The sequence below is a fragment of the Eurypyga helias genome, unplaced genomic scaffold, assembly GCF_000690775.1.
Source record: "Eurypyga helias isolate BGI_N326 unplaced genomic scaffold, ASM69077v1 scaffold6118, whole genome shotgun sequence".
Classification (NCBI taxonomy): Eukaryota; Metazoa; Chordata; class Aves; order Eurypygiformes; family Eurypygidae; genus Eurypyga; species Eurypyga helias.
Genome location: NW_010267531.1, coordinates 15,301 through 41,692, shown reverse-complemented (window position 1 = coordinate 41,692; position 26,392 = coordinate 15,301). Strand labels below are relative to the sequence as shown.

The following is a 26,392-nucleotide window of genomic DNA, read 5'->3' as shown; positions in this document are numbered from 1 at the left end:
TAGCCGGAGTTAAACCACTACAGCTAGTTGACAGAGATTCTTGGGGAAACAGAGTCAGCCACCACTGAGCACCCACGCGGTAACGTTGCTTCATCCCAGAAGCTGCAGGGAAGACTCGGCACAACATGGCCAAAGAGTTTTTAAAGAGTGGAGGACGGCTTCACAACTTGATCCAAGAAGAGAAGTTCCATCAAAAGGCAGATCTGCTGTAGGTAGTTGCATTTTCTCACAATCCTTTCTGCTCTGCGTGCAGCAGAAAGGGCACACGGCAAGTGGGGCAGCCGGGTAACCTGTTGTGTGGTGGTTTTTTACTTCACGCTAGTATTTAAGTGTCATCATTAAGTGGTCGTTATTAGGTCATCTCTCCTGGAGAGCCGTTTCAGGCTACCTACAGGTTCCACAGGACAGCACTACTACTAACTACTGCCTTAGGTTAGCTTTGAATTCACAGGGATGAAAGGAGCAGTAAAAACATCGTGTCATCGCTTCCAAATCACACAACCAGGCTCCCCAGGCAGATTTCGGAATCGCCTGTTTACAAAGGCACCTTCGTTGACCCTTGGTCGTTGGGGCACTACCCCTTGTGCAGGTACAGAGTGACAATATTTAGTAACAGTGTACAGGAGAGCAACCTGGTCTAGCGGAAGGTGTCCCTGCCCATGGCAGGGGGGTTGGAACTAGATGATCTTTAAGGTCCCTTCCAACCCAAACCATTCTGTGATTCTGTAAGTCCATTTGTATTTGCATTTCCTTCAGCCTGAACAATGAAAATGCATGGACATCCAAAATATGGGCACTAAGCACCAAGCTAACAGCACTGCAGAGGAATAGTTCAATTCTCTGAAGACAGACTTTCCTGCGACAACTGTATTAATGATTTCAGTGTTTGCTGTAAGTAAAAACCACTCTGATTTGCAGCCCCGCAAGATGAAAGTATTCAAGTGGAGCATCAGTAACTCATGAAGGAAGGACAGGATCTGCCAAGTGTTTTTCTGCAATATTCATACATGTGATTAGCTAGAGTTCTAGTATTAAGCAACCCAAACAGTGCCTAAAGAATTTCCTCCATAGGAAGCATAAGAAACAATTCCAGAAATATTACTGGATTTTTAAAACCTGTGCTTAAAAATAAAAACTTGTAAGTGCTTTTTGTTCAGTCCTTTCCCACCTGCCATTCTGTAATTGCTTGCTAGCACTTCTCTCCCCTTCCAAAGCATCACTTAAAAGGTACATTCAGCGCACGTGCTCTGTCAGGTTAAGGTTCACTGTCAGAGAACACATCACTGTGCCCCGGGATGGGAGTTCTGGTTCTTCCCCACAAAAAAGCCAGGATGCGCTTTTGGTTCCCAGAATCAACAGAAATTTATGTCAGCTTCATGAAAACATAATACAAAAGTCTCATCTTGCCATGCTGACATTAACTTATAAAACCAAAATACAGCACAAAACCAAACTGTAGGAACACAGAACAAATAAAAATCAGTGAAATGTTAATTAGAACAGAAATTCTTCACTTACACTGCTGGAAAATTGCAGGAAATACAAACTAATATAATGTGAGAGTACGCCAAACTGTTTCCACATTTTTAAATATAAAGGTGACTCAGGAAGATTTATTAAATGCGCCAGTACGACTGTTACTTGAGTGGATTCTTCTATTATTCACAGTCACTGACTCTCCAATTACAGTAGGGCTTTTTCTTTCAGAAGGAGCAATGCTTGCGTGCCCTCAGAGTGAGGGGTCTGTGCTCCAAGTACAACCGCAGCGTTTCCCCAGGTACAGAACGACTGTCAGCTTTCGAGGCGCCTCTCACATCCTGAGCTTCACTGTATAGCAAAGAAGTCTGAGCTACAAAAGCTAAGTATTTTTTATTATTTTGTACTGTTAAAGCAACATTATAAAAATAAAGTGATACATAATTACATTTACAAAAAGAATAAAAGCAGCTGTATTATACTTGGCTCAAAGTCTGTATCTATATAAAGAAGGGACCATTTAACTAAGCTAAAAGAAAGCAACCCCAAGAACCCTCAGTTTATTAAACATGAGGTTTCTCTGGTTTTCTTTTATATTCACTGTAACATTATCTTTAAAGCATAACTGGCCTTTTGAAATGCACTTTGGGTAGTTGTTTCATGACTCCTGGTTTTCAGATCACACCTTCTCTGCGGATGTGTTCCCATACAGGATCACTATATACATGTCTCCAGCGATTTAACATACACACAAAAACCAAGAATCTCAGGCTTTAAGAATATAATGCACCCAGTAAGCCCAAGCAAAGCCCTTGCAGGTCCAACCAGGCAGATCAAAGCACCGGTGGGTGTTTTGTACTGTATGGTGAACTGAAGTGGACAAAAAGTGTTTTCTCAGTAACAGTTATTGAAAAAAAACCCCAAACACCCACCAAATATGTGTGAGCCTTCACGGCTGCTCCAAATACAAGTTTTGATTCTGAAATAGCAATGTGAAATGTAAGACACTTGCTGCGTAAAAATAGGTTTCTTCTAAAAAGGTGCTGGACCTTTCCAAGTCACACCCAGGGCTTCCACCCAGGAAAGAGCTGGCTCAGATTCTTAGGGTCCATGGCCTGCTGTATGAGGAGGTTCACCTGCCCTCCCACACTGAGCACGGTTCCCTCCTCCACACCTTTCAGCTTCTCCTGAAGTCTCATCAGAACACGCTCGGCCACTTTGTTAAAGCTCTGGTCATCACTGCTGGTAGAATGCAAAAAGAAAAACACAGACTAGGTACGGAGCCCGAGCAACACGGGGCACACGCAGCGAGGAAACCGCAAAGCAACCGCAGCAGGCAGAGAGTGAGAGAAAAATTGCGCACCTGGCTTTTCTTTTACATTCCTGTGGACCAGAACTGAGTGTAGAGCTCATGTCAGCTTCGTCCTCTGGCCTCTGCTGCAAGTACAGCGCTTTCAAGGGGTTCATGGTCCAGTCGAAAAGAGGATCGTAGAGCAGCACCTGCCCAGTGAATAAACCGCTGTTAATTTGAACTGTTAACTACAGCTAGTCCAGTGCCCTAGCAGGAGAGAAACACTCAGTGCGTAATGCTCACGCTAACCAGAATATTAGGACTCTCTTTTTTAAAAAAAAAAATTCCAATAGAATTGGCTTAAAAAGTGTTTAGGAGATAATGCAACAATAAAACTGCATCTGCTCATTTGCAGGTATTTGTGTTGTTCATACTCAACACAGTCGTGCCATTCAGTGCCACCTAAGCAACAAAGAGGGCATTTTTAATACACCCACAGGCACATCATTATTTTTTCATGCATAGTACAAGCTACTTTCAAAAGTCAGTTTAATCATCATCTTTGTGTCTTGCGCCGAGGATTGAATTCAGTTGGCACGACTCACGCCAGGAGCGCTGCACTGTGGCTAGAAGCGTTTACACACTGAGGAGGGAAAGCCACATCTGCCTGAAATGAAGAGTTCCCATCTAAAATGTAAACGGGTCTTGATTTTACTGAGGATCACTTGAACTAACAAATCCCACCAACACTATTACATTTAAGTTGAACAAAACCCCCCCTAAGTGAATGTCTGGTATAGCGATGCACGCAACGACAAGAACCTGCCGACAGTCTGGCAGGTTGCTATCAGGAAGGTTGGCAGAATGCTCACCTCTACAATAGTCAGCAAAGCTTCCTGGGAATTTCTCATGACAGCCATTGTTTTCTCACAGCATCTAGAAAATATTATACGGTATTTTTAGGTTCTTTTCAATGACATGGAATGGTATTTTCATGAGTTCAATAATGGATACCTGCACCCTTCTTGCAGGTTAATTTCTAATAAACAAGTAACCACCCCGATGTTTCCATTTTGGGAAAAATAATGGAGAAATTTAGAAATATAAGGCCATAAAGAAACTGGGTAGTTCACTGATTATATTCCCTATGGGAAAGAGGTTACCCATTCCACTGTCTGAACTGTTTCTGTTCACAGGATTAACTGCTGAGACAACGCTGACCGCTGAGGTACGCCACGCCGGCAGAACCGCTTGGCTGGATGAAAACCCGCGTGCTGGGCAACATGTCAGACGTTGGTAGGGCTCCTTACCATGACAGGAGCAGAATCCAGTAGCCAGAGACATCATGAGATTTCTGAAATCTCTCCAATGAGCTGATGCAGACACGGCTGCCGGCCTTTACTGCCAAGTAAACCACGCTCATGAAAGGAATATGGAACTGTCCTTACGGTACAGGTACTCCAGTGAAAGAGGGATTAGGCCTCCTGTCTAGTTCAGGATGAGCACACAAAGTTAACTGACTGTGTTCACATGCAATCCTGAGATGACTTGTTTATGCACTTACACCTATACAGCTAATTACCAGTCAGTCTGGCTGAGGCAGAACCATTATCTGCATCCAGAGCCTTTTATAAGGCGTTTACTGCAGCTGGAACCAAACAGTTCACGTCTTTCTCTACTGTGGGACAAAAGTTTCAGAAGTAACATGAAACTGAATTTGGCAGTGTCATGTTTAGAACAGAAGTGGCAGTGGCTGTCCTTCACAGGACAAAGGTACATTAGAAAGTACTCATTAACGTTAATTGCTGCCTTACAGAGACACTATGTACTTTTCTAAGACACTACTTAACATTATGTACATTTTTTAAAGACATGGAATTTGGGGCTTGCAAGCACATGAACACCATGAAAGTCTAGAATGAGAGAAGTATCCTGCAGGGTCTCTCACAGGAGACAGATGGAGGTTGACAGAAACTCAGCCCTTTCGGGATTTTCCTGTTTTGCAACTCAAATCTACTGTGGGATTTATGCTTTGCACTTGCAAATGCATATCAAATGTATGATCCAAAAGAGGAAAAAGACTGCAAGAGACAGAACTAAATGGTTCAAGGAAACTTAATAGCTGTTAATATATAGTATAGCTCTGACAGAAATACATAGTTCTGAAGGAAAAAAAATCCAGCAGTCTAAACCAAGGGATGGAATTTAGCTGCAGAACCTTTGGAAGCCTAAGCCATCCCTGAATTCCACCAGAGGGTGACAAGAACCCAGTGAAGAATATGAAAAGCTGAGTAACAATAATGAACTTGTAATTGGATATATAAATAGGGGCATTTGTGTTAGAGGACAGCATGTCAGTTTGGATAGTATCAGCAGAAATCTGAGTCTCCTCTCAAGCATCAGAACTATTTAACGTGTAACAATTACAATGCCCAAAGTACTCTGCTGCCTCCTTACCCCACGCAGGACAGGAGCACCCACCTTCTGAAGACTCCTTCCACGCCAGTAATACCCATGCCATCCACAATGTCCCTGGTTAATCGAAACGGAACCGTCTCTGGTGTGGGAAGGATTTTACCTTGCTCAAAAGCAACCCCTACATAAAAGGACAATACATGTATGAAAAAATGTTATAGTAAAGAAAAATGGAGGTTTTGCTGCCTGTCCCACTTACCCAGATCTATATGCACTAGTTCTGCTGTTTCTTCATCTATCAAGATATTCTGAACATGTCTGTCTCCAAGTCCAAGAATGTAGCCAACTAAAAGAAAAAGGTAAGTGCTGAAACCTTATTTACATGCCATAAAACCCAGGAAAAAATTGACAGAGTTTATTAGAATCAGCGTAACACATGCAAACAAATCAGAAGTGACAATATTTCTTCCCCTATGTATGCATATTACTCCAATAAAGAGCAAATCCCATTCCACAAACCCAAAATGGTTAACTGAATGCAATTGCTGAAAAGTTACTCTCATACAGATGTGTATTTTTTTATCTACTCGACATACTTCTTGCCCATTTCTCTCTGTAGATAAGTTAACCAAAAAATTTCACAGCTTTCAAAAAAAAAAAGCAAACCCAAACCCAAGAAGATAAAAAGCAAATGCACAATAAAATTAAGGTTTGTTATTATTACTATTTTTAAGAACACCTTTTAACTCACAGTATCATGTAATCCAGAAAACAGAACTGGACATAATTCAGTTCATAATTCAGTTGGAGCAGCTCAGCTTTACCTAAATAGTTCCTGACTGATTCCTGTGTAAGTCAAAAAATCTCCAGTGATACAACTGGTAAGACTTTCATGTAAGCCTATTTCAGGGCTTTACTGACCTTAAATGCAGAAACCCTCCAAACTAAATCCCTCTTGCTGCAATTGATGCTTGTTACTGCTTTTCTATTAGCTGATGCTCATGGATAGCAGGAGCAGTTCCTACAAAAACCTTTCATCTCAATTCTGCTAAACTGTAGACTTAATTCATCTTTTCCAGCAAAAAGGGGTGTGTATAACCAACATGCTAACATTTACAATAGGATTGACTGCAATGTATACAATCCACTATCAAATATCTTGCAGGGACTCAACACAGAACTGAGACATTGTGCTGTGTTTGGCTGGGACAGAGCTCAAGTTTTCACAGCAGCTACTGTGAGGCTGTGCTCTGGATCTGTGCTGAGCAGAGTGTTGATAAGACACTGGTGGTTTAGTCGCTGTCAAGCATGTTTATATTAAATGAAGGACTTTTCACGTTTCTCATACTGCCTCTGTCCTCCCAGCTTCTTGCAGAAAAGCTTCTTGTAGAGAAGCTGGGAGAGGGCAGAGCCCGGGCAGCTGACCCACGGGACATTTCATGCCATCAAACGTCATGCTTGGTGTGTAAGTTGTGGGAGCTGGCTGGGAGGGGAATCGCTGCTCGGGGCCTGGCTGGGCATCGGTCAGCTGGTGGTGAGCAGTTGTATCTTTTTTCACTTCCCTTTTTCCTTTTTTAAATTACACACTATAATAGTTATTATTTGTAGTATTTCCATTACATTATTATAATAATAATTGTTATTAACATTATCATTATTTTATTTAATTAAAAGTTCCTGATCTAGTGGAAGGTGTCCCTGCCCATGGCAGGGGGGTTGGAACTAGATGGTCTTTAAGGTCCTTTCCAACTCAAACCATTCTGTGATTCTATTAAACTGTTTTTCTCTCAGTCCATGAGTTCTTTTATCTTTTTCCTCCGGTGAAAAAAGGTGAGTGAGCAGCTGTGTGGTGATTAGTTGCTGACTGGGGCTAAAGCCCAACAGACATCCAAAGGAAATGCACAATCCAAGTACATCTATTTCCTTATTAAGACCGAAAATTCAAAGGAAAAATGCCAAAGCTTAAAAAATCCATTTCAGCCATGGTTAATGACGTCAGTACAAAGAATGTAAAGATTAAGCTTTTCAACTCAGTTAAAACATTTGAGGCTACAGGTGAAATAAATGAATGTTAAATCAGAAAAACAGAATTAGTCAAGTAGAAACATAAATAAAATACCAGAACCCAAAAATACAAACCTCTATACAAAATACAGAATTTCATTCTGTCTTTCTGCTGCAGAAAGGGAGGGGGATGGGGGAGAAATGCATCTGAAATCTTAAAGGACAAAAATAATGCTAATATTCTTGATGGCACTTTTTGCCCCTACTCTCCCTTTTCTGACACTGACAAAAGTAGAACAGGCATTACCTCTGAAATGGCATCAACTCTTTGCTTACATAAGCTAAAAGGTCAGTGTTAATAATCCAACACAATACCTATAGAAGACGTAGCCACACTGCGAGTGTACGCCAATCGTTTTTCAAACCACACAGCTGGGTCCAGGAATTTTTCCATGCAGAAGTAACGAAACACAGGCTTAAAGTTCTCACAGACTTTCATGAAGATGGCGTATTTCTCTTCAGGATCTTTCTTCTGTGCATCCTTTAAACAAATAAGAAATGTTTTCCCCATGAATGACTACTCTGACAGGAAATTACCACTTCCTTTGAAAGAAATACATTCCTCCTTTCTACCCTTCCCCCCCCCCAAACCCCTCCCCCCCCAAATGCTGTTCTCACTCTTTTCTCTCTCCAAGCTATGAATTAGTGTCCTTTTTTTACAGTAATCATTAATGTACCCATCTATCTGTTTCACAGAATCAGAGAACGCTAGGGGTTGGAAGGGACCTTTGGAGATCATCTAGTCCAACCCTCTTCCCAGAGCAGGTTCACCTGGAGAAGGTTGGATCCAGGCAGGTTTTGAATATCTCCAGAGAAGGAGACTCCACCACCTCTCTGGGCAGCCTGTTCCAGGGCTCTGTCACCTCACAGTGAAGAAGTGTTTCCTCATGTTCAGGCTGAACCTTCTGTTTTTCAGTTTAAGGCCATTGCCCCTAGTCCTGTCACTGGACACCACTGAGAAGAGCCTGGCCTCATCTTCCTGACACGCACCCTTTAGATATTGATAAGCATTGATGAGATCCCCTCTCAGTCTTCTCTTCTCCAGGATAAACAGACCCAGGTCTCAGCCTTCCCACATAAAAGAGGTGCTCCTTCCCTTGATCATCTTCACAGCCCTCTCTGGGTTCCCTGTCTTTCCTGAACTGGGGAGCCCAGAACTGGACACAGCACTCCAGATGTGACCTCACTAGGGCAGAGTAGAGGAGGAGGACAACCTCCCTTTACCTGCTGTTCACGCTCTTTTTAATGCACCCCAGGATACCACTGGCTTCTTGGGCACAAATGGCTTGGCTGGGTCATGGCCAACTGATTGTCCCCCAGCACTCCCAGGTCCCTGTCTGCAGAGCTGCTTTCCAGCAGGTCAACCCCCAGCCTGTACCGGTGCATGGGGTTGTTCCTCCCCGGGTGCATTTGTTTTTTTTCTGAACCTCATTAGGTTCCTCTCAGCCCACCTCTCCAGCCTGCCCCAGTTTCACTGTATAGCGGCACAGCCTCCTGGGATATCAGCCACTCCTCCCAGCTTTGTGCCATCAGCAAACTTGCTAAGGGTACGCTGTCCCCTCATCCAGGTCATTGGTGAATATGTTGAACAAAACCACGGTTGTTTTACTAAACAATTGTATGTTCATCCACAACTCATGGGCTACATGTAAAAAACACACTCAGGTTTCTCTGGCTCAGCAAATGTCTCTGTTTTACATGCATGTACAGGTAAAGGCATCTTGCTGGGAGACACTTCCCCTTGCACTCTGTTCTGCTACCTCCACTTACCTGAAGGCTCATCTCACTGTGAGAAAGTCATTCTCACTCATTCACATGCAAAAGCTGCACAAAGCCTAAATCAAATATACTTTCATCCCTTAGTGCTATACGGATTTAAAAGGAAATAATTTCTTACACAATCATGATGATATGAAGTAAAATTTGCAATTTTCTGAATGTATGGTGAGGTGATTAGTGGTACTAAACTAAACCAGCTGAATCCATCTAGCACCATCAGAAGAAGGAACCTTCCCCTACTTGTATCTACTGAACCAGGTATTTTTCTGCCAGTTTACATAAGGTTACCCTCCTTCTGGCTTAGCTCCCTGAACTGACTCACTGTGAAGGGCGGAGGGTACGGCTGTCAAGGTGGAGGAGAAGCCAGAGCCCTTCACACCGTCTAACAGCAATTAATACGTTACATTAATCTCAGCTCTAAAACCGTATCTTTATTTTCAAAGACTAGTATTTAGAATTTTCATTTATTCATGAAAACAAAATGATTTTTCAATGCAATAAGAAACATGACAAATATAAATTAAATCTGTAAGATAACTTTATACTGACTCTATTTGGTCTCTGGAATTCCAATAGATTTATATCACAGATTGCTCAGACAAGTTGCAGATGACCTATCCCTGGAAGTGTTCAAGGCCAGGCTGGATGAGGCTTTGAGCAACCTGGTCTAGTGGAAGGTGTCCCTGCCCATGGCAGGGGGGTTGGAACTAGATGGGCTTTAAGGTCCCTTCCAACCCAAACCACCCTATCATTCTCTATTCTAGAAAACAGCTCCCAGACTTCTTGGAGATTCAGTTATATTCAAATCTTTCCTGCAACAGTCACTCATGTAGCAATTCTTCATTTTGTAAAAACTCTTCCCAAGCTGCATTCAGGTTAGTCTAAAGAACTATTAATTCCATGCCACTGGTCCTATTCATTATTATATACCAAAAGCACAGTATATCATTCTCCATAAATATGTAAAAATTCCCCCAACACTCAGTGACAAAGAATATAAGCCAGCTATTTTCCTGTAATTATTTTGACTCACCATCATTAACTGCTGACACTGATAACTGGAGTAATCTTTTGGCCTGTATCTCTTGTGAGCTCCCAGTTCGCCATTCACAAGGAACTCCCCAATGGGAGTTGTTCCCGAGCACCACTCGAGGACACCGCTTCTCTGGGAAAGGGGAACCACCTGTGAAAACAAAACCACCGCCGCATGAGGGAGGGTTATACACACAGAGCTATGACTACGCATGCTGCAGGGCATGGGTGCACACATTTGTTTGCACAACAAGAAAAAAAACAAACCATACAGCTGACCACAATGCCTGTTCTAAATACACACGCATAGGTAGATAAAATACACTCAACGTTTTTCTATCAAATCCTTGCCCATTTCTTCCTAGCCCAGAGCAGCTCCCACTAGGTGCTTCGGTACAACTTAATGAGTACACTCAGTGCACACGTGTGCAGGATGGCCTGTGACTGGAACAGCTTGCTATGCTGGAATGGGATAATACACGCCTTGTGCAAACTGCACGTAAGAAGTAAAATCTGGAACAAACACTTGGTCACTGCGTGAACATACCAGGCTTGTCTTAGTCTGCTTCCCATCGTAGGGAGCAGTTCCTCCCTTGATAACTGGCTGTGACAGTCACCTCAGTGGCTGCAGCAGACAGACCTGACCAGAAAGAACAATCTCCTGTCCTTAGAGAAACAGCTACTGCCTGTTTCCTTTGACTTTCTTTTTTTATGAAAGCCTCTTTTGTCTCAGAATGCAACCCTCATTTTCTTTTTCCCTGCTCGCATTCACTTTTACGCACATAAAAACCTGAGTCTTCGTGACTCTAACTCCACCTGTAAAAAACTATGCTGGCAATTCAGAAAAGCCCTTTAGAGATTCTGGAGTGCACTTCTCATTTGTCAAAGACAAGAACTCTTACTGCAAGTATACTTATTCAAAGGTCATCTTCGTAGCTATTATTATAAAGCCAAGCCCGTAACAGAACAGGAGGAGGGTGAAGTTCCTATTCAAAGACATTTTCTGCATTCACAATAAGAATCTCTTCCTGTATTCCCAATTCCAACAAAGCCAGTTCTGCAACTCTGATTCTGCATGAACAGACCCTAGATGGGACTTCTGGATTCAACTGTAAGGAATACTGCCAGACTACAATCAATGAGAATTCACAAACTCACTCATATGCTCAAGTTTAAGAACTAGTAACTTAAAATTCAAGGACAGTGCATGACTTAATTTCTTTTCAATTATAAGTTCATATGAAAAAAGCTTTGAAGACTATTTAAATATATATTTAGCACTGGGGTTTTTTAAGGATTTGGAAAAAATTAAATTGCAATGATTGTTGTAACCGTAATAATTAAATTGTGTTAATTGCTTATTCCATACCTTAAGGAGCAGTGACTACTTTAGTAACACATAAATGCATACGCTTTTACATTGTCTTTGGGTTAAAAAGTGGAGAAAGGGGGAATATGCTTTATGGGTAGCTGCAGCAGCTGCTCAGGGTTACCTTGTATCTTCGGATAGTTAATTTTCTCTTTCGCGTTTCAGTGTTTTGCTGGAGCAATGTATTGCACATCTGGAAAACCTGTTGCATAACAGCATCTTGTCTCAGGTCATCACGGCCCTTTGGCATAAACAGAAAAAGCCTTTAAAGAACCCTTCAGCATCCAACTTCCCATTCAACAGCTTCAAAGAATTGTTTAAAACAAAATCCACAAAACACAAGTTAGTTTTCCACAATAAACACCTGTAATAAAATGTAATTAACAACTTGTTGTTTCTGGCATTCTACTACAGCTCAGCTGCTGAAGCAGAACCATCATTAACTTAAATCACCACCTACTTCTTCATTTTTTGGAAAATTTTTCAGTGAGTTCGAAGAGAAAGAAAATTTTTTGAGAGATCTGTGTTTCTGTGTGCATGTTTTTGATTGTCTCTGAATTGTAATTCTTCTTACGTAGGGAGGAAATAAAAAAGGAGGTGTTTAACACAAAATGTTGATGGCTTTTATTTGGTGTATACACTGGCTGAGACATGACCACACAAGTTGCAGGTCTGGTAGTTGTCAGGTAAGTGACTGTGTATTACGTGCATTGTTGAAAAATAATTAAAATTTTTTTAGTATTATTATAATAAGTAATAATACTATTATGTACATTTTACTATTATTATATGACTTATTGTTACTTTGTAATTTCCATTATTAAAGCATTCCTGAATTGAGAAAACTGATACTGTACTATGAAAAATCTGCTCATGGTACAAAAGTGATACATGAGAAAACTGACAAAAGAACTGAAAACAAGAGAACTCAAAACAACCTCTCACATGCCAAGTTTCTGAGATGTCATTAAAACTAACAGAACCTACCTTAACCAGCTGCCTCCTTTCTTTACCATCTGATCCTACGCAATCTATTATTTTAGGCAGATTCAGGCCTCCTGCTAACCAAAATTCTGGCTTAAAAGACATTATTGTCACCAAATTTTCATATTGTCCTGTGGGATCCACCTGAAATTATAAATTAGTTTAAAATTAATATAAATATTACCTTCATTTCACTCAAAGTTGTAACGAGTTGTTTGCAAACCATTACTGAGTGCTAAAAACCATAAGCTGGCCATTTAGGAACAGCCAAAGAGGCATACCTGTTTGGCTTTCACTTTCTGGACATGAGGTGCCTCCCTGTAACTCTGAGATACCACCCACAAAACAAGATCCTCTCTGTGATTTAGGCAGCTCACTACCCCTTTTGATAACGAAAGACTAGTCAGTGGTAACAGTGGCAAAGCCACCTTCATACCACGGTCCACTTATCCAGCAAATGTTGGACTTGCGGTCAAGGTGTTCTAAAGCCTAAGGAAAGCACCTCAGGCTGCATCACCCACCTGACAGGAAAGCACCCCTAGCAGGCTGACCTGTAAACAACACGGGAATTTGATGAAGAGATATGCCCTGACTTCCATGGTAAAACTTTGAAGCTGATTCTAAGATTTGATATTATAGTGGATATTTATTTCAACTTCAGTCACCTTAATTTCTATGGTAGGAACAACAACATCCTCCAAGTTCTTCAGTTTAGTAATAGGCTGGTCAGCTGGAATACTTATTCCTTCTGTAATCAAAAGAAATTAAAAATTAAGTTAATTTTTTTTTTTTAATTCAGAAGTATACATCAAAGTTGATTAAAAAAACCAGCTTACATTGCTTTTGGGACCCAAAACCTCACTGCATGCTTCTGTCAAGCTGACAAAAATGACCACAGGACAACTGGAGTTTTCTGGAGTCTCATACTCAGAAATCTGAACCTTACAGTGCAAGCAATTACTACGCCTTTTAATCCCGACTCAGCTCTACATTTATCAAAAGCAAGACACACTGCTAGCACACTAACTCCTTTACCTAAATACCAATATTTAGAAATACACTTTTTAATCCAAGAAAATGTATCTTCACTATTAAAAACAAAAATAATTTTTCCAAGACTTACTTCTTTGAGATTTCCATGGAGAAGCATCTACATTTGCTAATGTGATGTAAGCGTCACAAAGCGCTTCGACGTCTCTAACCATACGAGCTCTCCTTTTTCTTACGATATTGATTATATTGCTAGCAGCCTCCATTCGGTCCTAAAAAAACCCGACGCAACAGAAATATCAGATCCTGCAACCTACACCTTGTAAGGTTAAAGATCCAACATCACACAGAGTCAAGTAAGTACAATTGAGATACATCCTAAGAAAACAGAGAAAACTGACAAAATGGACAGCCCTTTGTGATTTGAACAGACATAATTTGAAGAAAAGTTCTGTTTTGTCTAATCTGGGATAATTAATAAAGTAAAATATTATTGAAAATGGAGAGGGAGCAAATCTGCCCGGGCAAAGTGGAAAAATTTGCAATAAATCTTCAGAAAAAGGGATAGGCAGTTTTAGATGTTCTTCTACCACCTTCCTGCTTCCATTATTCCTTCCAACGTGAGAAAAAGCCTAACGTAAAATTCCAAAAATCTGACCGTGCATCCTTTCTGTGCCTAACTCTGAGAGACTTGAAGTTGAGTTTAGCATAATCCTACTCCCAAGGGTGGGACCACAGAAGAACTACAAATCTCGGAGAAAGGCAAAAAAAAAAAAGCCACATAAAAATGTGGTGAAAAAGTGTATCAGCATGTGGGCTAAGAGGGTAATAACAAGCAACCGTGACAGGCTTCAAGTGATGGGGGAAAGAAGGGGCATTAATTGAGATCTGAGATCATTCCAAAAATAGGTTCTCATAAAAACTAAGCGGTAACAACATTAACATGAAGCCACAGTCCAGTATTACGCACCACCATGGCTTTTAACATATAAAGGTCGTATAAAGGAACAGAAGACACACTGCACAAGGATAAATACTTAGATGTTAGAACATCTGTTCCATCTAACACCTACCAGGACATACTTTTAACAATAAACTCACTCAAGTCTTTGTTGCATCTAAAATGCCTTTTACATAATCATGCATCAAGGACATTTATCACAAAAGTCTTCACAATAATTGGGACTATTGCAGGAAATATTAGCCATGTTTTGTTCAACTCCATAATTACTTCTTCCAATAATGATTACCAATGTATGCAGAAAATGAGGAGGCTTTTTTATTATTAAAAGTATTTTTTCCTCCTACTGTTTAAGAAAAGTCACCTGATGAGCTCTACAGTAAAATACCTCTTGACATAATTTTTGGTTTTCATTTTTTAACAAAAGAAAAGGACTGAATGTGATTAATAGAATAGAATTTTTTTAGTCACCACATCAAGCTGGGAGATTTCTTTCGGTGCATTTTTAGTTAACTTATTTCTTCTTGATGCATCTGGTTTTGTGAGTAGTTCATCTTTATTAGCATTTGCCAGAGCTAATATTATAAACAAAGTATGATGTGGGTGATCCAGTGAAATTCTAGACATTAGCTGTCAAGAAAAACAAAAGATCCCATTATTGAAAACTGTACAGAAGAAAAAAAGAATTACTTAATTAACATTATTAATGCTTTTGAACTTCTATGGTTCCTAATAAGAAATAAGAAGTAATACTTAGATGGTATTTCCACAACTAAAATCCTTTCAAAGTACATTCTAATACCTATATCGGGCTACTTTTATACAACAAGAAAATCAATTAAGTAGCAAGGACAAAAGTCCCCAATCCTCTCCCCCTCTCCCACCACTGTATTGATTTTGCATCACCAATTTGGAATATACCGTTATCACCTAGAAAACTCATTTAGCTGTAACTGCACAAAGGAAGATACATATTGTTTGGAAGTATGCACTACTAAGCCAATCAAGATATCCTCAGATATGAAAAACATAAATTACATTATTCAGAACTTCATGAAATCCTAAACCACCCGTCATCTTGGTTCCCATCCGAGCTGCCAGCTGGTACATCAGAGGCAAAAACTTGTATGAAGGGATCTTCTCTGCATTTTTCTGTAATAAAGAAAATTCAGTTAGAAAGCTGTACTAAACACCAACCCAAACCATTATAGTAATAAAATACCAGGTAAGCGACAGCAATTTTAGTTTTGCATTTGTTTTTAAACTGAGAGTAATCACTGCTGTTTGATCAAATGGCCATCCAGTGAGTATCACATCATCTCTGTCCGTGAATCTTGAAGGCTACAGGTCCTTTGTAAGAAAAACACTGTTTTCTATTCTATTAGAGCAGAGCTTGGATATATTGATTGATAAAACATTTGAGATTCTTTGTGGCAAGAAATAATCCTAATTTAAAAAAAATACAATCTAGTTTAAGACAAGAAACCTGCGTTAAAAATAAGAGTAAAGGAACACTTTCTAATTTTTGAAGTTAATTATAACACAAAGCAAAGAATTAAATTATACAGATCTCTCTTATAAACAGATCATTCAGGTAAGAATTAACAGATTTCCTGCATGATCCTAGAAATGACGGAACCAGCCTGAGAATGAAAAGTTTAGTGGTCCCTGGCTGCCATGTTAGAGAAAATCTAAAAGCATACCTTTTCACCTAAAAGTATATATATTATGAACTAGAATAACACACTAAGGGATGCTGAAGATGGATAGTATCCAAGGTACATAACGAAAAAGGTGACAACAGTGAAAGGTCATGAGATATGCTTAATCACATAGACTTGCCAAATTAAAATGCTAAATTCAATTCAATTAAAACGCACTGAGAATTACAGCTCTCACTGACGAAAAAACAAGTGATGAGCAATGATGACTGAAAAAAGCGACTTTTGAGGGAAAAGTTAAGGAGATGCACAAGAAGTCACACTGCACAGCACTGTAATTCATCTTCTAGAAACACAGGAGATGAAGGAGAAGAAAGGTGGATAATTTAATGCCAAAGCATAAGGAAAAGCAACAGCAGGCATACACCTTCATCATTTCATTGACTCTATCAACTCCCGAATTTTCAAGCCACAGGGAACAGAGTCGGAAGATCCACATATCATGTTCTTCTCCACTTAGTAAACAGCTGATGTAGTTCTCGACTGCTTTACACAAGAAACGTCTACGATCGTCAGTTAGGGCATGTATGGCACGTTCATCCAGTTGAAGTTCTCGCTGAACCTTCACTGTGTATCTATGCAAAGAGACATTTTTAAATAAGAAATTCTCTCTTAATGAATTTACAAGCAAGGCTATCCCTACTTCTCCTGCACACTAATTTAACTTTTTTTTTTTTTTTAAATGTACAAGCACAGTAAAATAACTGAGAAACCAAATTGTGGGACAGACCCACCATGCTACGTAAATTTTCAGTCTTTGTCTTTTTTCTTTTTTTATGATTTAATCTCAGTACTGGTTTAAATGTGAGTATCCAGTATAGATCACTGTGCCAGGATTTCAGTTTCCAACTGCTGAAGTTCAAATTTTGCTGCTCACCTGCAATTGCTCTTACTAGACCTTTAAGAATTCTGTATTAAGAGAAATTCTATGGTTTCACCAAATGCGTGATGGAGAAAAACCTCAAACATTTATTTTTTACTCTGTACCATTTTCTCTGTCAAATAAACTAAACAGATAGAAGGAATAAATGTGAATTCTGGCCCAGGATCATCCATACTGTTTAAGTGTTGTAACACTTCTTGGCTTAGTTTTGGCCCACACTACCTAGCTCTCTCCTCGGCCATGTTCAGGCACAGTTCAGAAACTATTTGCAACAAGCACTACAGGTTTGACCACTATCTTGTGAAGAAAAGGAAAAATTCAGCCATGAATGCTGATACCGTGGCCATACCACCTGCCCAGAGGGACAGAGAATTAGGACAGATGGAGCTTTTGATGGCTCCATACTAATCACCTCTCCATGTGAATGCTCACCTATTTATCTGAACTCTACGCTCCCTGAGGAGGCCAACCTCCTCCTTGGCCTTCTTCAGTAATGCCTGCTTGTTTTCAAACTCTGAGGATTTCATGTAGTTCTCAATTCGCTGGTACTGATTATCGGAGAAGCGAGCCAAAGACAGGAAAGCCTTCATCTTTCCTTTCTTCAGCTCATCACTGCTGTCTCCACTGTGGCTTGCAGCAACTTCCACAGCCTAAAAGGGAAGTTAAAATATGATAAGACTGATACACAGAGGAATAGTGCTGCATAATACTTGATTAACCTCTGTTCTCACACCAAAACAGAATGGCTGAGGTTGGCAGGGACCTCGTCCAACCCCCTGCTCAGGTGGGGTCATCTCCTTCAATAGGGCATGTAATGCTGCTTAGGATGAAATGTATACGCATACAGGCTGAGTGTTTTTCTCCTAGGTGAATTTAAATTTTGAGGAGTGTTTCAGTGCAAACAGTCAAAAATATTATCCTGTATGAAACAGCTTTAGTAAGCATACAGGAGTCTCCTACAGCTATCTATCTTTTACAGTAACTAAGCATGGAGTCTTACAATCGTTTTATAACTTTATGTCGTAAGACGATGAGAAAATAATAGAAGCCAGCCCAAAAAGTGCCAAAAAGTGAAAGAAATTGTATATGAAAGTCTAATCACCAGAGTGATGAAACCATGTAGAGAGTAACAGAGAAAAGCAACGATGTAGAGTTTCACAAATTAACATGCAATAAAGAAACGCAGAGTAGACAATATTAATGAAAATGTTTCTATTACTGACCAAGAGTTTTAAAGAAATTACAGTACTTTGAAACACTCATGACACACTAGTACAAGACTTTCCAGCACCTGGAAAGAGACCCTTGTGAATACAATCCCCACACTGAAAATGATCTGTCCTGAAATGGAAAGGATAGGGTGGAAAAGGAATACGGACTAGTAGTCCTTATCACTGAACTTTTAAGCCAATATCACACAGAAGTTTCAGTATGAATTCTGTAAAGCTATATTCTGAATATTTTATAAGATTACGATGTCATGCAGTACCACGTGAAACTATAATATTTTTATAAGAATCCGGATTTCCGATCTAGAAAAATGAAGGCTGCATTGTAAACTTTACTTAACATTTTAATTTTAGAGCATCATTATCTCAAAGACTGCACATTCCAAAGACTGGATGTACCTTTTCTAAGTATTTCTGCATGATGACTGTAGGGTTTTCCAAGCATGTTTCTGCTAACCAGGTTCCGCATAGCCTCAGACACTCTGTATACATCAGCCTCAGATGCGGATCACTCTCGACCTTTGAGAAAGCAAGTTTTGGGAGAAAAAGAAAGAAGAGGGAGGCATCAAATAAAAATACTTTTACGTATGATGTAGGCAATTTATAAAGATTTTAAACTCTGACTATAATTCAATCACTCCAGTCTATTACATGTAATGTATTTACCAAGTAATTTACCACCCACATCTACAGTAGTCAATAACCTTAAATCACATTCACATTCTACGTTAGACTGAAGGAGAGCACGTATTTTTAAATATCTGACAGTTTGAACACTGAAAACAAGAATAAAACAATGACAAAATGTAATAAAAATTAAATAAATTCACAGTATGTTTCCAGAATTCTATTTTTTAATATCCCCACTGAGTCTGAAGTACCACAGTACACTCTGTAGGAAACATTCAGGAATTGCGATGACTATGCGTGATGATTAAATTTTTCACAGAGATCTCCCACGGAACCTTGCTTAAAAGTGCTCTGAGAAGATGATGGAGCAGGTTTTCAAAGGCCTTGCCTCCAGATTGGAAGCTCAGCTTTAACTGTAGAGTGGGACAAGTTTCCAAAATACTTTTAGTATAGGGTACATATTAAAGACCACCTGACCAAGGCCGCCTTTCACACTGACTGTGAAACACTGAAGGGTATCATAGGCTACAAAACCACAAAACCTCCTCATGTGGACAGGGTAAATGTAACACTGGAATGTGAGAGAAGGACTACATTTTTGGAGGCCCTCATCAACTGATTCATGAAGCCATCATGAAAGCCTAGAGATGCAGCAACTCTTGATTTTGCCCTGATATGTATGGAGAACCTGGCCCATAATTCTCCAGCATTTCTGAAATGTGATCTTCCTTAATAATGTATATGGATTCAAAGTGAATGTTTATTACAGTCCAAAAAAATACCCAAAGAAAGCCATCATAGCTAAACACAAAGGTAACAATGATGAAGAAATTTTACCACATAAGTATACAAAATGAAATTTTGTCCGAGTGAAAATAAAATATATTTTAAAAAAACATAAAATATCCCGGTAAATTAAAAACTAAACCCCCACCATCAGGCTGTCCAAAAAAACCCAAACAACTTGAAGACGACTCAATAAATAATAAAAAATAATTTTTTAAAAATCTTAGGAGCAGCTAGCCACCAGACAGCCCACCAGATAAAAAGACAATAGAGTTATAAACAAACAGTGCTCTGAGAAGATAAAAGCAGAAAAAAAAAATTGAAGTATTTGCATGTCTTTACTGTGGAAGAGCCTCAAGAGTCCCACTGCAAAGCCTTTATGAGGGATTCAAAGGTGCGGCCGCTACTGAAGTGTCAACAGCAAACACTGCTGAACAAATGGACAAAATGAAAACTATCAACTCACCAGGATCAGAACGTATTTTTCTGAAAGGTCTACTGCAATCCACAGATGAAGTAACTGAATTACTAGGAGAGGTATAAAAGCTTTTGCTTAAAACTGCCTTAATATAACAGGAGTGGCAGGTGGTAGACATAACACCAATATTTTAATGTTCCAGGTAAGCACAGGTCACCTATCTTGTGGTCTTATTTATATAGTCTGCATTTAGCCTTTTTTTACACAATAAGGACCAGAGATAAAATCTTTATTCTTCTTCTTCTAAAAACATGTACACTATTACAGTTCCCAACATAGTATGTATCAGGAACAGTGTGGCCAGCAGGACTAGGGCAGGGATTGTCCCCCTGTACTGGGCACTGGTGAGGCCACACCTCGACTCCTGTGTTCAGTGTTGGGCCCCTCACTGCAAGGAAGACACTGAGGTGCTGGAGCGTGTCCAGAGAAGGGAACGGAGCTGGGGAAGCGTCTGGAGCACAAGTCCTGTGAGGAGCGACGGAGGGAGCTGGGGGTGTTCAGCCTGGAGGAGGCTGAGGGGAGACCTGATCGCTCTCTCCCACTACCTGACAGGAGGGTGCAGAGAGGTGAGGGTTGGTCTCTTCTCCCAGGTGACAAGCGATAAAACAAGAGGAAACGGTCTCAAGCTGTGCCAGGGAAGGTACAGATTGGATATTAGGAAAAATGTCTTCACTGAAAGAGTTGTCAGGCACTGGAACATGCTGCCCAGGGAGGTGGTTGAGTTACCATCCCAGGAGGTATTTAAAAGACGTGTAGATGTGGTGCTGGGGACATGGTTTAGTGGCAGAGTTGGCAGTGTTAGGTTAACCGTTGAACTTGATGCTCTTAAAGGTCTTTTCCAAACTAAACAATCCAATGATTCTATGCCTAAACAATCCTGCTTGGCCATTAGTTTTTTTAACTATTGGAACAGAACATGACGATACATCTCTATGCAACAGTTCTGTTTAAAACAAGTGAATTTTTTATCAAGGGAAATAATCTCTTATTTTAAAAAGCTACATATTTCAAAGTGGTGGCACTAGAGGCAAAATAATGAATAATGAATTCTAATATTTGCCACTCTTACATAAATCTTGCTTTGAAAACCCGGTAAGATTTGCTAATACAGAATTTTTTGCTTTCAGATATTTTGAGAGTGCAGAAGAGATTTAATAATACTGCAGACAGATTTCTAATTTTCTTCCAATGGAAAACTTCAGAAAGTGAACATAGGGTCTTAAATAATTTAACTCCCATAATTTTATACATTATATAACACATACCTGAAACCAATCTGCATCTAATTTTTTTATCATCCTTTTAAGAATATTCAGTGCAAGACTCTCTTCCTTTTTAGCCCAGAAAACCTGAGCTTCTTCTAGCTGCCATTCAGAAACTCCATATCCTATTGGATTGTGTTGCTTGATCTGAAACATAGCTCTTTCTGGAAGCTGAAATTGAAAAATAGTATAAACAAATCTTTAAGTCAAGTACATGTATCTCACAGCAAGTTTTGGTTTTAAGCTCCATCTTCATCTGCTCTACTTGTGCAGCATATTATGCCTATCCAATGGAAGAATTTATCTGCAGCAAAGAGATGAAGTTCTGTTTCTATATACTTGCAGAAAAACCTGGTTTGCAATAAAAACAGACAATGGAATTAAACTTCACAACCTCCAAAATAAAGTATCAATGTTTAACATTTTAAATTACTTGGAGGTATAAAGTATAGAAATTCTACAATCAGTACCTACTGAAATAATGGATTTATAATTTTAGCTTAGGATTCTTACTAAATCCTAAGAGACCACAGGAAAACAATAAGAAAAATTATTACCATACACCACCATACACTTTTCTTTTGTATGTGTACCTCTTCACTCATATCACTGCTGAAGTAATACCCTCATTATTTAGTAATCCAGCATCATGATGACAGTACAAAGAACAAACTATCTTTTTAACAATGTCAAAGATCAAGACTCAAGTGTGTTTTCACAACTTGTCCAACCAATGACCAAATCAATCAAACTTTTAAATAAGCAAGGTAAACAAGGAAAATATAAGAATGTCTGTAAATGACAACGTAAGTTTGGGTACTTCAATTAGTGGGCAGTGTGTATGGCACTCCCTCCTCCTGATGGATGGCAGTGGCACCAAAGAGGAAGAAAAGCCACTCGTTGCAAAGAGTGTTACCGCAAAAACTTTCCTACATCCTGACACTTAGTGTTGTCAACTACTAGTGTGCCAAAAGAAAAGGGCTATCATCCCATGGTTCGAATGACTGACAAGGCCCAGAAATATGCCTCAAAGGTTGCACGTGACCTCCAACACTGAAGAGGAGGCTGGAACAATAGTGTTTTCAGAAACTCACTGGATCAGTCTTTCAGAACCTTCTAATCCTCCCAAAATATGGTGTCCCAATTTTAATCTTCAGTAACTAAAAATCTAAGTAAAAAAGAAATGACTTGTGCTGGGGCTCTTACAAGAGGACTCATCACCACAGTGTTAGTGGCTCAGCAGGCATGCGATAAAAAAACCCTGAAACAGCAATTTTCCCAAACAATTCCAGAGGCACTGAGTAAACCTTGCAAATTTATGAAACAAAAACCAGTTGTTCTCCTGATTTCATCATTATTCACAAGAAGAGTTAGAACTTTCCCGAAATCAAAGTTTATGATCGTTTCAAGTATGTGAAGTGTTAAACATCAGGTCACATACTTAGCTGGAACTACTTTCTGCAGGGGTTCTTGAAGGATATTGTTGCTCTATAAATTCTTGTTGAGTTACTCCTTCAGATATACCACCTAGAACAGGACAAGGCTGACTCTGGACCTTAAACGTATTAGGAGCTGCAGAAACCACTGATACGGGTAATCCCATTAAGTCATTCACAGAGAGATTTACTGCAGTGCAATGGTGCTTTGAGAGTATAAGACCTGGAAGGCAACACTAAATATACAGAACCAATGGAGTTCTTTCTGCAGCTTTACTCTGGAACCCTACAACAGTACAATGCAAGTGAAAGCTGGATTTATAAAACTTCACCAAAAAAGAGTAATGGCACTGTAAGAGCATTTTTCACTAAAAATTTCATTTTTATACTAGCTACCTCATAGAATAGCTTACCATTATGAACAAAATTCAGAAAAAATGCCCATAAATAAAATGTGTAAGTTCTACATAGTCTAAGTCTCCAACTAATTGATTCACTGAATAAACTTAGAATAGTTAATCTTTAGTACTGCTAAAAGAAGTACTTTTATAAACTAAAAAAAACAGCCATCTGACACTGATCTTTCCTGGAACTGATTACCTGTGTATTTTTAGCAGTTCTTGCCAGTCTAGAGAGCTCCACTAGATGTTTGGTCAGGATGTCTTTGATACATTCTCTTTTGGTATTTTCATTCTCCTTTTCAAGCAAGATCTCCAAACTGACAGTGCGCAGAGCCATGATGGGTTCCTGGAAACAGAAGTCACTGTCCTTGAGAAGCTGGGACTGCCTCTGCCATTTCAAATAAGTATCATTCAGCTGCTGAGTAGTAACAGATCTGCAATTGTTACCAGAAGAAGAAAGACCTGTTATTAATTCTCGCTAAACATCAGTGAAATGCAACATGAGTAACAAAAGTAAACTACCAAGGCAGTTCACAATTTACAGTTAAAAACAAGAAACAGTCTATAGAACCCTATAATGATTAACACGCAGAATAAACTGGCAGGGTTCCAGTTTTAACAAAATCGAAGATCAGGAGATCAACATTAGTGAACAACTCCACTGTAAACATTCTTGATTCAGCATCAAAACCTGTTGTGCTGAAAGTCCATCAGCAAAGGGAACTGCATTTAAATTTAAAAGATTACAGACCAAGATTACTATTTTATTATAAAGGTCACATATAGAATCATAGAATCACAGAATCATAGAATGGTTTGGGTTGGAAGGGACTTTAAAGACCATCTAGTTCCACCCCCCCTGCCATGGGCAGGGCCCCCTTCCACTAGACCAGGTTGCTCAAAGCCTCATCCAGCCTGGCCTTGAAGACATCCAGGGATGGGGCATCCACAACATCTCTGGGCAACCTGTTCCAGTGCCTCACCACCCTCTCTGGGAAGAATTTCTTCCTGATATCTAATCTAAACCTCCCTGTTTTCAATTTGTACCCATATATGTATTAATATAAAAAACATATTAATATAAGAACATATATGTATTAATATAAGAAAAAATTCCAGACTCTGACACTGTAGCTGTGTAGGTTGTATTATATATGTATTATTTTCTTAGGTGATTCATTAGCTGCAAACAGCAATGGTTCATAAAGTCCTGGACATGCTAAATCACTGTAAGATTATTATAAGGTACCACACTGATACAACTACAGCAGTAAAAATTCAGTGTTAATAGCCTTAATTAGATTAATAGTTAATAGATAAATACCTTCCTATGATTAAAAAGCAAGGTTAAGAATTGAGCTAGAATACTAACAGCAATAGTGGTCCATGAAGAAAGTGATACAAACTGAAACAACTTTCAATATATCTTTGGGTATCCTCAAGGAAACAGAATACATTTTTAGAATGGAAACTTGAAGAGGATGACTGTTACTTTAGTAAACCAAAAGCTATGAGATATGACTGCTACCCTGGAGTATACCAGGGAACTCAAAACAAAGGAAAGAAAACAGTTATTTAAAATACAATAATGGCATGACTAAAACTAGACCATAAATAAAACCAGACTGGAAGTAAAAGAGAATCTACTTTTGTCTCCACATAATAAAGATCAAACCCATCTAATTTTTAAGATGAAGTTTGAGATATTGATGAAGAGAATTTGTTGAGGTAATTTTATTTTTGTGCTAGACTTGATTACCAAAAATCCTGAAAACTGAGAAAGGAGTATGAAACAAGCTTGAAAAAGTACCTGGAGAACAGCAGACCTACATTTTCCAACTCCCCAATTAGCTGTAGTCTGCAAAGAGTTGGATACAACGAATAAACAGACTCAAGACTGCCTTTGCACAGCTCTTTTACTTCATTCACTCTACGGATTTAACAGAGAAATAGAAAATTATTTACTTTAAATATCCACAAATAATTCCTAATAACCATAACATAATTTCCATACAGTGAACAGAATTTAAACACCATAACTATTCAGTTTGGAATTATTTTGTATTACCATTAAAACATAGGGAAAGCATATATAGACACCAAAGCCTATGTGGCAGCTCAGCTAAAGAAGAGTAGTCAGCATTCAGATCTATTCAAGAAGACCACAAAGTAAGGGATATGTACAAGAGGAAATGTATCTCCAATTAGCACCTGAATTGTATATGCACAGAAGACAAATTGAAGTTAAAAAAAAAAATTAAGAAATGAAGCTGCAGAAGTATTAAATTTATTCTATGCCTGAGTCATTATCTCAGCCCATAAAAGCCCATAACAATTTTTTATACCTAACTCGTGACTACAAACACAAACACGTGCTCCATCTCTCTAACAGCAGAGTATTTGCATAGAGTTACCTGGCATCTTTAAGAATGTCATAGAAAGCAGAGAATTCCTTATCTCGTATGGACTGAAGAGCATCATACAGTGATTCATGGTAGCCTAGACTTGCTGCCTCATCTCTTCAAAATAAAACAGAAGTAACATAAAGTAAAAGGAAAATTATATTTCTCTACAAAGAAGTCAATTTTATCTTTATGTCAATTATTTGCAGTAGTACATTTTCTGCAGGTGGGTGGATTGTTGTTTTGCAAGATAAAAAAAAATAAAGCAACCCTTTGAATTTTAAATTAATGTAGTATTTTATAAATTCAAGCTGTTCTTTAAAAACTAAGAAAAACGGTAATTGTCAAAACGTTTGGAATACAGAGAATACGTTCAAGAATCTATCAAAAATATGACAGAAAACCAACTGCACAATAAAATTTAATCATAACACATTTCTCACAGTATTATGCTGGAAGAGATACTACAGTATGTATCCAACTTCAGTTCGGAATCAACAATTTATACATTTAACTTCAGAAATCTTTTTGAAAAGGAAAAAATAAAATCAGAAAGCTGAAAAAAAGCACAGTGTTCAATTTAATTTTCTCTTCTTTGCAATTCTCACTCTTCTTTCTTCTTCTCCTTGACCCTCCTTTCTTGCCATCTCATTCTCCATCTTTTATCTTACATGTTGTTTTTCTGCTCCTGTATTAAAGCTGAATATTCCATTTGCCTAAGAAGTTTATAACCGAAGAGGTTTATACGGACCCTAACCCAAGGACAAAGAGAGCCCACCTCTATGAAGGTTGTTCTGATTGTG

General features: G+C 39.0%; 1 protein-coding gene across 1 annotated transcript in view; it reads right to left on the bottom strand.

The window, feature by feature from the left end:
- Positions 1-2,534: 2,534 nt before the first annotated feature.
- LOC104513940 (serine-protein kinase ATM-like) overlaps positions 2,535-26,392 on the bottom strand; it is a gene marked incomplete at its 5' end in the record, with an annotated part of 37,061 nt that continues 13,203 nt past the window's right edge. Inside the window, 20 exon segments of the mRNA XM_010157449.1 lie at positions 2,535-2,715; positions 2,840-2,976; positions 3,640-3,703; positions 5,249-5,363; positions 5,442-5,528; positions 7,562-7,727; positions 10,059-10,208; positions 11,551-11,667; positions 12,414-12,554; positions 13,076-13,158; positions 13,534-13,672; positions 14,833-14,991; positions 15,400-15,513; positions 16,450-16,657; positions 17,398-17,615; positions 18,594-18,707; positions 21,354-21,521; positions 23,387-23,621; positions 24,998-25,117; positions 25,602-25,706. Coding sequence (XP_010155751.1) covers positions 2,535-2,715; positions 2,840-2,976; positions 3,640-3,703; positions 5,249-5,363; positions 5,442-5,528; positions 7,562-7,727; positions 10,059-10,208; positions 11,551-11,667; positions 12,414-12,554; positions 13,076-13,158; positions 13,534-13,672; positions 14,833-14,991; positions 15,400-15,513; positions 16,450-16,657; positions 17,398-17,615; positions 18,594-18,707; positions 21,354-21,521; positions 23,387-23,621; positions 24,998-25,117; positions 25,602-25,706 — 2,821 coding nt within the window.